At 36.6% G+C, this 12,244-nt stretch overlaps 1 protein-coding gene across 7 annotated transcripts in view; it reads left to right on the top strand.

The window, feature by feature from the left end:
* PHF3 (PHD finger protein 3) overlaps positions 1–12,244 on the top strand; it is a 57,489-nt gene that overhangs the window by 41,540 nt on the left and 3,705 nt on the right. For all 7 annotated transcript variants that reach the window (XM_055713961.1, XM_055713962.1, XM_055713963.1 and 4 more), the window contains 9 exons: positions 1,375–1,525; positions 1,649–1,805; positions 2,839–2,955; positions 5,182–5,313; positions 6,177–6,309; positions 6,814–7,009; positions 8,633–8,780; positions 10,154–10,243; positions 11,479–11,674. In XM_055713961.1, coding sequence (XP_055569936.1) covers positions 1,375–1,525; positions 1,649–1,805; positions 2,839–2,955; positions 5,182–5,313; positions 6,177–6,309; positions 6,814–7,009; positions 8,633–8,780; positions 10,154–10,243; positions 11,479–11,674 — 1,320 coding nt within the window. The remainder of the gene's footprint in view (positions 1–1,374; positions 1,526–1,648; positions 1,806–2,838; positions 2,956–5,181; positions 5,314–6,176; positions 6,310–6,813; positions 7,010–8,632; positions 8,781–10,153; positions 10,244–11,478; positions 11,675–12,244) is intronic.

The following is a 12,244-nucleotide window of genomic DNA, read 5'->3' as shown; positions in this document are numbered from 1 at the left end:
TCTCATTTAGAACAATAAACATCAAATTATTAAGTAGCACATTTGTCTACCTGTTAACTGTTTTGAGTTATGCTCATAGTGACATTGTTTATTGCTGATCTCGCCTGTGACTCCCCTGTTACAGGACTGTGTTTTCAGATGGTTGAAACTTTGCCAAAATGTTACTGGCACGTGGAGGTTTTCCCTTGCCTGTGACCCTCTCAGGCTACGTTTTTTGAAAGGTTTTAGTCCAGTTCTTCATCCTTCTGGGGAGGAGTTGAGCAAAATGTGTATGTAGCAAATGGAAGCATTATTAGAGCTGCTTTACCTAACAATCCTAGCGTATGAATACTTCAGATCACAGCGCAAATGGCAAACCGCTCTCTTGGGTCTCTAGCACCTTGCTGGTGAAGAAGGCGAAATCAGCAATTTTGATAGGGATCATAGTCACACTGAGAAGGATGATGATCCAGCCACACAGGCTGCCCAATGGAAAAGAAAATCTTTTTATAGATACTTGAAAACGTAATCAGTTTTGTTTCTGGTATTAAGACATTTTAAGTTGCATTCTATTGGTGAAAGTAATAAAGACATCGTACTTATTACCGTGAAACACCCATTAGTTCTCTATCAGTCTTAAATTTGTTTCTTTTTTCAGTCAAAAGTTAATAAATTAATATTGTTTATTTCCCATTGCTTTCATAAATAGAAGGATAGTTCTCTAAATTAGTGATCTGTTCACATGCTGAGACAAATGAGCTTTCATTTGACACTGGAAATGAGTTTGAAGGAATTTGGATTTTTTGCTTAAATGATTTTAATTTGATCAGAAGTTTCCATTAATTGTATTATTTATGACACAAATCTTACAATAGCCTTGTTTAAGGGTGTCTGTTGTCTGAATCGGAAGCTGAGAAATAATTTTGATTGCCAACAGTTAGAAAAATGCTAAGTTTAATGAAAAAACAATTTAAAAATAAAGTTTAATATGCTTGTAATACATGCTTCCTAGTATATTTCTCAGTTAATTCATCGAAAATTAATCAAAATTAATTATGACAAAAATTCATAGTAAAAAATCCTACACCAAGATCAGCTAACAGCAGGCACTGGTCATCTTGGTTCGATGTTGAAGAAAATACCTTAAGTCAAAGGGCACAAGCCCTGTTTGTACTAAGGAAGTTTTTTTCTGAATTAATCTATATAATATAAAATCCAGACCAAATAAAGAAAAAAAACCCAAAACCGAAAATGCAACGACCCTGTGAATCCATTCCTTCTTGAAGGTCAGTTCTTGGCAGTTTAAGAATAAAACTTCATGACATCAGGCACCAGTAAAAGTTTATAGCAGTAGCTTGAGTAGCTTACAATTTTTAACTCTGTGTGTGTTGATAGGTGTTCATGAGAAACAAGAAATTAAGAAAAAGAAAAATGAGAAAGGATCCATTAGTGCAGCACACCTGCCAGCTGTGCCAGCTTCCAAACCTTCTGCTGATCAGATAAGGCAAAGTGTCAAACAATCTCTTAAGGACATTCTGATGAAAAGGTAAAGATATATTTTTAAATGAAGTTATTAATTTGTGTTTGTAATTATTTTGTTTCAGGAGGCGGAGAAAAAAAAAAATATTTGGAAGCATTTGGTAATTTTTGCTCTTGTGTTATCTTGCAGATTGACAGACTCAAGTTTAAAGATTCCTGAGGAGAGAGCAGCAAAAGTTGCCACAAGGATTGAAAGAGAGCTGTTTTCTTTTTTTCGGGACACTGACTCGAAGTACAAGAACAAATACAGAAGTTTAATGTTCAATCTGAAAGATCCTAAAAATAATGTATGTATTGTCTGTTGTGCTTTACAGGAATCCTTAATTTGCTGTAGATCAAAGGAACAGTCTTCTATGTAGATACATTATTAGTCCTTTCACAATTTATCGTGTTTGTTTTTTTTGGGGGGGTTGGGTAGGTTTCCTCATCTCTTTGATGTTGTTTGTCCTCTTGCACACTGTGTTCTCTTTTTTGCTTGCTCCCATCATTAATTCTATAACTCCTTGCTCCCAGTGTACTTTTTATAGTGAGGTTTCAAAGTGTAGTGGGTATAGCTTGCCTAGTTTAACATTTAGTTTGTTTTTACCACTGATCTGGTTGGGTGTCCCTGTGTCCCCCTATAACTTTTTGCTGCTTACTCGACTCATTCTTGTTTCTGTCCAGTAGCTTGTCTCACTCTGCCTTTTCATACCACAGTTCTCAAGCTTGATCTTCACACTATTTTCTGATTTCTTTGAGCGCATTATTCAACATCATACCTCCTCAGCTTCTATCTTTTGTCCTTTTATCAGTTATTCTGATCAAGTTGCTTTGTCTGTAGTATTTTACTATTACAATTAGCCAACGGTAAATTACATGAACAGATGAACTTCTGTCACTGCCTTCTCTTTGCTCATACTGCTAAGTTACGTGGGCTTTTTTTAACCCTAGGAGTTCAGTCAAGAAGCATAGACATCCTCTAATACTAGTTTTTCTGCTCTGTAGTACAGGGGATATTTTTTTTTTTTTTAAAAACCAAACAACCAGTGATTACTGCTGCAGCAGACATAAATTCACTTTCTCCTTTGGAACAACAGTTAATTATACATCTGATCATTAAGGGCGTATGTAGTTACATTTTGTTATGTAGAATAAATGGAGCTCTGGAATTAAGCTTTTTACGTTATAAAACCTAGTACCGCTTCTTGCAGTGGGAGATAATTACAAGCTCACATGATCCATATAGCTGCACAGAGTATGTTGTATGTTGCTTCTCTGCTTTATTTCCTGCTGCAAGCTTTTGTTGTCTTGATAGCAATAGTTAACCTTTCTTTCTTCTAGATATTATTTAAGAAAGTGCTGAAAGGAGAGGTTACTCCAGACCATCTAATAAAAATGAGCCCGGAAGAACTGGCTTCCAAGGAACTGGCTGCTTGGAGACAGAGAGAAAATAGACATGTGAGATTTGTGAACTTATATTGTTTAGTGCCTAATGATATTTAGTTTCTGTTTGCAGGTTAAGTGTGTGTAGAAAGAATAGAATGCATGTGGCACAAAGCAACTTGGACTAATCAGGAGGATCTCTATAATTTATTTAGCATTCAAAACCCAAAGGAGTTGTTAGGACAGAAGTGAAAGTAGTATAGTAAATTCCTGAACGGGGGGAAACAATGCATTTTCCTTTGCTGTGCAACTTTGTTGCTGCTTGATTTTTTATTCTTCTGTTTCAAGAGCTGAAGGCTTCTTTGTCCTTACTTCCAACAAGATTTTAAAGCTCTAGCTGGAGCTTTATAGGCAACAGTTTTTTAAAAAGGAAGAGAGATCTCCTTGGACAAACCAAACTGAATTGGTGTTATTTATAACTTACATACTGATGGAGCATGACAATTTACCCACCGAGAAGTAAACCTGAAGGTGAAAAACTGATGCGCCAGTCTGAAAAGCAGTCTAAGGGGAAAAAGAAAAAAACCCAAACCCCAATCCAAACCAAAACCAAAAAACCAAACCAAAACCCCAACAAAGTGTAGGAAATTTATTAGGTTAGTTTGAGCATTACTTTTCTTGAAACAGAAAGTCACATTGTATTTATAGCTGTGTTGACGGTTTAGAGGGAGAAGCAGGAATATGAGCAGCTATATTATTTTTATAGAAAATGTCTTTTTTTTAATAGATATTATTACCCTGTTTATTGGGCAGTCAGTCCAATGATAGTTAACTGTAGCTGCTTAGAAATGACTGGTTTACAGCATTGAGTTTTCTAGTTTGCAAAATCTGGATTTACATTGGCAGAATCTTTGGTAATTATATTCCACTTCATAGAACTGAAAGGCACAAAATTTGGGAAGTGTTAACTGATACACATTTTATATTTGGGTTTTATGATACTAGGAATTGTGTTATATCAGATGACTTCCAATAAAAAAACTAATGAGTAGATAGTGTAACATAGCATAGATGGAAATTCATTCTCTTGAATTCTCTATGCTCAGAATGGAATAATGTTCAGTGATAACTGATTCAGTGCAGTGGGATTGTTGTAGAGACTGCTGTTTGCATTGCAACAGTAATTATTCCTGGGTTTTTTTTCCTTTTCTTTGCATGTTGTGACTAGACCTGTTTATGAATCATGACAACTTTTTGCTAGTACTTATGCAAAAATAGTTGTTGAATTATTCTGTTACCTCAGAGTTGTTTTGAGGGCCTAGAAGGCTTATTTATTCTGTAGCTATCCAAAGCCCATCTTTTGTAGTACATCCTTATTACATTTATTTTTGTAAACATCAATAAAATACTGAAAACAGGCCATACAAAACAATTTCCACTGCTGTGAGGAACAGCTTCAAAACAAAAAGCCTACGCTGCTCAAGAATTACTGAAGGGTCCTAAATTTCTAGAATTTGAAATTGAATGCGACATATAAAATAAATCGCAATGTATCACTTGACTGTATTTTTCATTTTCCTATTTAAGCAAGTCTTTGAGACTGCTACTTAGTAACTTTTTTTTAAGTTTCCCCAGTGTGTTCAAAAGTAACTGTTAAGTATTTGGCAGACAGATAACAGCAGTCATAGAATCCTTGTTTCCTTATGAAACACCGTATAAAGTATTTGGGACAGCCAACACAAACTCTTTTGGGTTAAGAAGTTGAAGTGTGTTTAAGAAGCATCTTTAGAGAATGGTTTATGTTTTACCTTTTGCAACAGAGCAAAGCCGCAGTGCTGATCAGAATTAGCATATCCATTACTTTAAGAATACATTTAAATTTTTTTGGGAGGTAGAGTGTTAGTTTTATGTACTAAAAAAACAAGCTATTGCAAAAGATACAAATCTATATGTATTTATGTCCTACATTGTCCTTATTATTGCGGGAACAGAGTTGATGCATTTTTCTTCTTTAGTTCTTGGAAAATCAGAAGTGCCTGTCTTAAATTTAGTGTTGAGGCTCTGCTCTTTTTAAACTTGTTTAAATACATGCCTGATAAGTACTTGCTGCACTGTAGGGGAAGTTAGACTGGCTGCTTGTGTGTTTGCTCTATGAAACTACTTGACATCTGCAAAATAAGAATGTATTCTTTTTTTCCCCAGAGAATTTCCTAATTGCAACCCTATTTTCTGTTGCTGTATTTGTGGGTTTCCAAATTTTATTGTATAGAAGTAAACATATGTAACTTCCTGTTTCTACAGACAATTGAAATGATTGAGAAGGAACAGAGGGAAGCTGAAAGAAGACCCATCACAAAAATTACTCACAAAGGAGAAATAGAAATTGAAAGTGAAACACCAATAAAAGAACAAGAGGAAGTCATGGAAATTCAGGTAGAAAAGAAAACATGGCAGCACTGGAGCTATGCTGGAGCACCTCTTCTGTGAAGACAGGCTGAGATGGCTGGGGTGGTTCAGCCTTAAGAAGAGAAGGCTCCAGGGAGATTTTATAGTGTCCTTCCAGTACTTAAAATAAGTATAAGAAAGATGGGGACAGACTTGTTATTAGGGTGTATAGGGATAGGACAAGGGGTAATGGTTTTAAACTAAAAGGAGACAGATTTAGATTAGGTATTGGGAAGAAATTATTTACTGTGAGGATGGTGAGTCAGTGGAACAGGGAGAAGCTGTGGATGCCCCATCCCTGGCAGCGTTCAAGGCCAGGCTGGATGGGGCTTGGAGCAACCTGGTCTAGTGGAAGGTGTCCCTGCCCCTGGCAGGGGGGTTGGAACTGGATGATCTTTAAGGTCCTTTCCAACCCAAACCTTTCTATGATTCTATGAACACAGTCTATTTAGTTCATAGATAATATGATTGTAAAGTGGTTTGTTTGTGATTTTCTTGTTCAGATCTATAATTATAAGTTAAGTCTCTTTTGAGTTCACTTTTATTTTTACTGACTTTCGCTTCTGGGGCTGGTGTTTGTAGTTTTTCCACATTGTGTCCATGACTGTATGATGAATTCTGGCAATAGCAGAAATACTGTATATCTTACCTACACAAAGTATTTGGCAATACCAGTGCGTTCTTCTAATGCAGGTGAGGACTTTGTGATGGCCTTTTAGAGTTTGCAGCTGAAGGGAGAGTTTCGTGTCTGAAGGGAAGATAATATCATAAAATAAGCAGTATGAATAGCAATATTAGGAATATTAATAGAGGAAAAAGAGGCTAACTGAAATGTGTTTGACTTTTCTTAGGAACCTAATATGAAGTTGTTTGAGAAGTCAGAGGAAGCTGAAAAAGATAAAGAAGTAAATGAATCTGCATCTCCAGACACCACAAGTCAACATAAAAATCATCTCTTCGATCTTAACTGCAAAATCTGCATAGGTAATTTTGAAAAGTGCATCAAAATTAAATAAATCACGTTTATATAATGCTTTTCAGTCATAAATCTCAGTATACCTCAAGAATATAAATAAATGGGTGTTTTTCCCTAGTTTGCTGACAAAGATGCAGAAGCAGTGTTTTACTTCATAATTTACAAAAGAGGGAATAGTAAAATGATAGGCTTATTTGCATAAACTTGTCTCCTATTTAAAAAAGAAAAAAAAAGACCACAGAAAAAGAAATCTCTTTAATGGGTGCACGTGCTGTTGTTGAGTCCTCATTTCTTTATCCTGTCCCATTACAGTGGCAGTATTTAGATACAATATTGTATAATTATATGAATTTATACATTTTATACATACTTATAAAATGTATCATTTCTTTATCCTGTCCTGCTTCAGTGGCAATATGTAGTATTTTTGTTGGGTTTTCCATATCTTCAGAGGAAGTCTTCTTTTGTTTCTTTAATAAAAAATAAAAACAATTGCAATTCATTCTTTGCAGGCCGAATGGCTCCACCTACTGATGATCTTTCTGCAAAAAAAGTGAAAGTGTCTGTTGGAGTTGCACGGAAGCAGTCAGACAATGAAGCAGAGAGCATTGCAGACGCGCTTTCTTCAACATCAAGTATTTTAGCATCAGAATTACTGGAAGATGATAAGCAAGACTCATCAAAATCATCATTCACTCCTCTCCCAAAGTAATATAAACTGTAGAAGCGGTATTTTTAAATGAAATACATTAATCTTTTTAAGCTATTATAACTAAAGCTATTTTTTTAATGGTATTTTAGTAATCCATTTGTGTACTTGAAGTTGTACACCTCCTCTTAGTAATGGGGTTCTCTGCTGAAGTAAATGATGCTATGCTTTTATATAAATATTACTATATATGCTGTTGTGATTACGAACTTCTAATTACCACATTTTCTTTTGGGGAGGAGTAAACCACCTTATGTTTTCTGGTGCAACATGGTCTAAAAAGCCACGTGAGTTCGTATTAAATAAGTCAGGATATAGATTTCATGTATTTTGTTATTAAGGAATGTAGTATGTACAGTGCTTTAGTTGAATGAGTATGCTTGTGTTTTTGTATATGTGTATATATAAAGCTAGGGAATTTGAGATCGCTCTAAACAGAGCATTTACATTACAAATCAGGCTAGTTTCAAATCTCAAAGCAATACTTCTCTAGAAATTACGTTTAACTGCACCTTGTTTGATGTTTTGCCATATTTGGTGTCAGCTCTCCATTATCTTCCACAGTCTGCTACCCACTAAAGAGGGAATTGCAATTTATGAGGCTGTGTTTTTCTGGTTAGAGGAAGGGTTTTCCAGAAAAATGTTACTTAAAATTGACCAGAGTTTGTGCTGAAATTCTGCCCGTATCAGGGCAGTGTGATCCTTTACTGAGGACAGTGGACTTAGTTTTTTTGAATAGCTGGCTGAAGATTCAAAGTAGTAATTTCTAGTGTAGACAGAGGTGTAGATGTTAGGTTACTGCATTACTGTAACAGCACCACACCTGGTACTACTGGGCAGCTAATTTAAAACTGCTAATAGTGTGCTGGGAGTGTTTTGATGGCAGTATGATGGGAAATGTTGAAGTGCAGCTGTAACCTTTTCCATGAGGAAACAGTCAAGTTGAGGAATACTCTCCTGTGAAATTATTTAAGCCTTTCTGCTTATTTTTTGCAGCTGCTTTGTTGACAAAATGGGGGCCTTTTTTAAGAGGGGGGAAAACCACTTTTTTGTACAGGTGATGATATAGGAATTGGGAGGAGGCGCTCAGAGAAGCTGTGGAAGTGATGCATGGGTGAGAAGAGATGAGGAGCCAGCTCGTGGGGCATGGGAGGAAGGGAAGGGGGATGCAGGTATTTAGGTGGTGGACAGACAGTGTTGCAACAAAGCTAGGAGCTAGGAAAGCAGGTGAGGATAGGCCAGCCCATAGTATGTTGTCTTCTCCCCTCCTCCCCGTGGCAGGGGAAGTTCTTACTGGGTCTGCAGCACCTATATGTGTTTGTGTGTCTGCTTCAGCAGCATTTAATAACTCTTGGACTAAATAACTTCTCCATTCTCAAAAGATACAGCAGTGAACTAATGTGCTGCTTATCTGACTGTCCTTCCTGTAACATGTATGTACTCCCTTGGAAGATGAGAAACTTGGTTGTCTGGCCATCTCTTTTCATTGACCCTGAGCTTAACTGAAAAAGAAAATTCTTGACATGTCATTTCTTTTGTAAAAGAAAAATTATGATTTGCATTATCTTGTGTTGATGTATCATGTTCTAAACAAAGTGATTTTCCTGTTTGTCATTTTTTAGGTCAGAAACACCTGGTACCGTCGAATGTGAAAGTCTTTTTCTGGCACGCCTGAATTTCATCTGGAAGGGTTTTATCAATATGCCTTCAGTGGCAAAGTTTGTTATTAAGGCTTATCCAGTCTCTGGCTCTTTTGAGTATTTAACAGAGGTATTTATATTTACTGTAAAGAATGAACAATTCCTTTATTAACTTCAGCAACTTGTTTAATGTGTATGCTAATAATAGTATAATGATGAAGGGTAGTGAAGCACGATCGTTGTACTGAGTAAAGTATTTATGAGAAGACATAGGTTAGGCAATCTATGAGTTTTATGAGTATTTTTCAGTTTCTCCACATGGACCCATGGCTCATCAGGATGGAAGTTCTTTGATATATTTTAAGATGTTTTGCTTTCATCACAGTGTAAAATGTTTCTTGAGGATAAGCAGCCATATTTCCAGAGCTGGTTTTATAAAGGTTGAACTCTTTTTTGTTTATTATGGAGCATCTTCTGTAGTATAAAGCAGCAGGGAAAAAATAGGACAAAATTTGTTACTGAAATAACCACCTTGGTGACATCCATTTTCTAAATTAGTAGTGAGAAAATTGTAGCTCTGTTTTGAATTTTTGTTTTTGGAAGAGAAGTGTCTACTGGTGGCTTCTGTTGATGGTGTGAGAAGTCTTCTCATCTTCTACAGCAGAAACTTGCAAAACAGGGTTTATTTTTTTGCCTATCTGGTGGCAATTCTGGTCCTAACCTTCCATTGTAAGACTAAATTGCCCTTAAAAAATAAATAGATTATGTAGTGTTCTCTTTAGTGTCTGAGAGGTAGGAAGAGGATGCAACTGCTTATAATAGTTGTCTTTGTGTCATAAAATAAAAACCAGAGAGCTCATAAAGCTCAGTGCTGCTTCTTGCCAGTGACACAGAGTGCATCAGCTTTCTAATTAAAAGGACTCGGGTCTTCTCTTAATGTGATTGTCTTTGCTGTAAATCTTCAGTGAAGTGCAGGGCATGCACCATTTCTGCTTTATTTCCAAAAACTAGTTTTCCTTACGTGTTCCTAAAGGATTCTGCAAGTCTGTTTTGTTGCTTGTCAATAGAGAACTCAATAGTATCCAAGAACAAATTTATGTCTATATATAAACGCCTGTGTAGGTTATTTTTTCCCCTCATGATTAAGATATTGAAAGTTCATTATATAATAGGTGTGGGGCTCTCATAGCAGTTTGATGTAACAGATAAAACTTGAGTGTTTCCAGAGCACAGTACAGTTATGTTTGCAGTTAATGTTACTGAAATAAATAATTTTGGGGAAGTATAGATGAACAGTATTGGATGATACCTGATTTAGTACAGATCATAGACTTGGCACTGAAAATCTGAATTTAAATATCCAAAATTTAAATTAATTTGTTTCTACTGTAATTTAAGAACTAAAATAACTAAGTATGTTGTGAGTATGTGAAAGAGGTACTGGATGAAGGATGTACCACAATTTTTATGTTGGATTCAGATTTCTGTTGTCCTTTCTCATAGGATTTGCCTGATAGTATTCAAGTAGGTGGCAGGATATCTCCTCACACTGTCTGGGAGTATGTAGAAAAAATCAAAGCTTCAGGGACCAAGGTAAGAGGTTTACATATTGAAGGCTTGCTGTTTAACATACATCTTAGTCACCCTAAAGATCTTTTTTTTTTTTTTTTTTTTTTTTTCCCTCTTTCCTTTGGAACATCTGCAAAATACGTGACACTTTAAGGATGACTCACAGTTACATTGAATGTGATGGATGGCAGCTTGTTGGCATTTATTTTCTTACTATCTAACCTTAACCGGTCATTTGCAGTTTGAGAATACTTGTATTCCTTTGAGGCAGTAATTCATAATGAATGTTTGGACACCACATGTTTTAAGTGTTACCCTTTCATTCTGGTACTGTTAGGGTACCCAAAACCGTCTCGGTGGTCCTATGCAGGTCGCCCTTGCGCTGGGGAGCTCAGAGTTACATAGTGTTCTCCAGATGCTGACTCAAGTGCTGGATAGACAGGAATAATCATTTCCCTTGGCATGCTGGCTGCTTCAGTTCTGACACCCAGCATGCAGTCAGATGCATTGCTGTTCCATATTCAGCTTGTCCAGCAGGCCCCCCGTGCCCTATTATGCCAAGCTACTTTCCAGCCACTCAGTCCCCCAGCCCGTCCTGGCGCATGGGGTGACTCCGTCTCCAGGTGCATGATTTTGTATTTGCCTTTGCTTCCCTTCACAAAGGTCAGCCCGTTTTTTCAACCTGCTGATGTCCCTCTGAGTGGCAGCCAGCCCTTCAGCATGTTGACCACTGCCCCTGATTAGGTGCCATCTCAGTTCTGCAGGGGGTCTCCTTTCCCGTACTCTAGGTCATTAGTTAAGCCATTAAACAGCATCATTCCAGCATTGACTCCTGAGCTGGGCTTTGGCCATGGTTCTGCGATCTGAGTACTTAGTCTTCCCCTAGTATTAATGGATATCTCAGACAGAATAGGCTGCAAAATAAAACTTTCTAGTAATGTTAAGTGTCGGGAAGGGAATAGTTACTTGGAAGCTGGCATGCTTTCCTAAAACTTGTTTAGCTGGCTGATAAAATGTTGGTGATTTTGTCATGCACTGTAATTTATATTTTTATATGAAATGCTTTTTATTTGTTTTTCTCTGGTTTTCCTTAATTATTTTTGGCCCTGTGTCTGCTCTTTTTGCCTGCTCTGTTGTTCTCTGCCGCCTTGGGGAGGCTTTTTCTCCTCTGAACTGTGCTTTTAAATAGAGAACAGTCACTAAATCAAAATTTCATAGAAAAATAATACCTGCCCATCTCTTTCTCTTTTTGTAAACAGGAGATCTGTGTAGTTCGCTTTACCCCAGTAACTGAAGAGGATCAGATATCCTATGCATTGTTGTTCGCCTATTTCAGCAGTAGAAAACGTTACGGTGTAGCTGCCAATAACATGAAGCAGGTGAAAGATTTGTACCTCATCCCTTTAGGTTCCTCAGATAAAGTCCCACATCATCTTGTGCCTTTTGATGGGCCTGGTAAGTACGGCTTGGAATGTGGAACATTATTGTCATAACACCACTTAAAGAAGTTAACAGCAGAAATACAAGAGATAATTAAATTTAAAGATGGCAGCCATTCTGTTTGAACATGTCAGGAGTTTTCCAGAGTATTGTTCGCTTCCTTGAAAAGATGTTAATTTCCCACTGTAAGATTATTCTGATACTTTATAAAGTATTGACCAAAAAAGTTACTGTGTGTAATTTTGTATCATGTTTACTACATTCTTCCTCTAACCCCAGGGGGCTTTGTAGATTACAATCTCAGTAAATTAAGTGATCCAAGTGAGCTATGATAGTAGTCGTAGTAAGTTCAAAATTGATACTGTAGCTTTAAAATAGTATTGTTCATTATTTGAAATGCACTAATTCCTTCTTGCTCAAGTGTTCCAAACTTCCTTTAAAAAAAAAAAAGTAAAAAAAAAAAACTCATGGAAGGTTAAAAAACCCCCACATGGGCAAAGAAGAAAAGGTCCCGAAATGGCTCTTAGTTATTCTGCTTACACATGAGTTATTTTGCATCAGCTTATTTTGGTTATAAAAATTTGT

The sequence above is a fragment of the Falco cherrug genome, chromosome 6, assembly GCF_023634085.1.
Source record: "Falco cherrug isolate bFalChe1 chromosome 6, bFalChe1.pri, whole genome shotgun sequence".
In the NCBI taxonomy this organism is placed as follows: Eukaryota; Metazoa; Chordata; class Aves; order Falconiformes; family Falconidae; genus Falco; species Falco cherrug.
The sequence above is the reverse complement of the archived record's forward strand: the minus strand, read 5'-3'. Positions and strand labels throughout refer to the sequence as shown.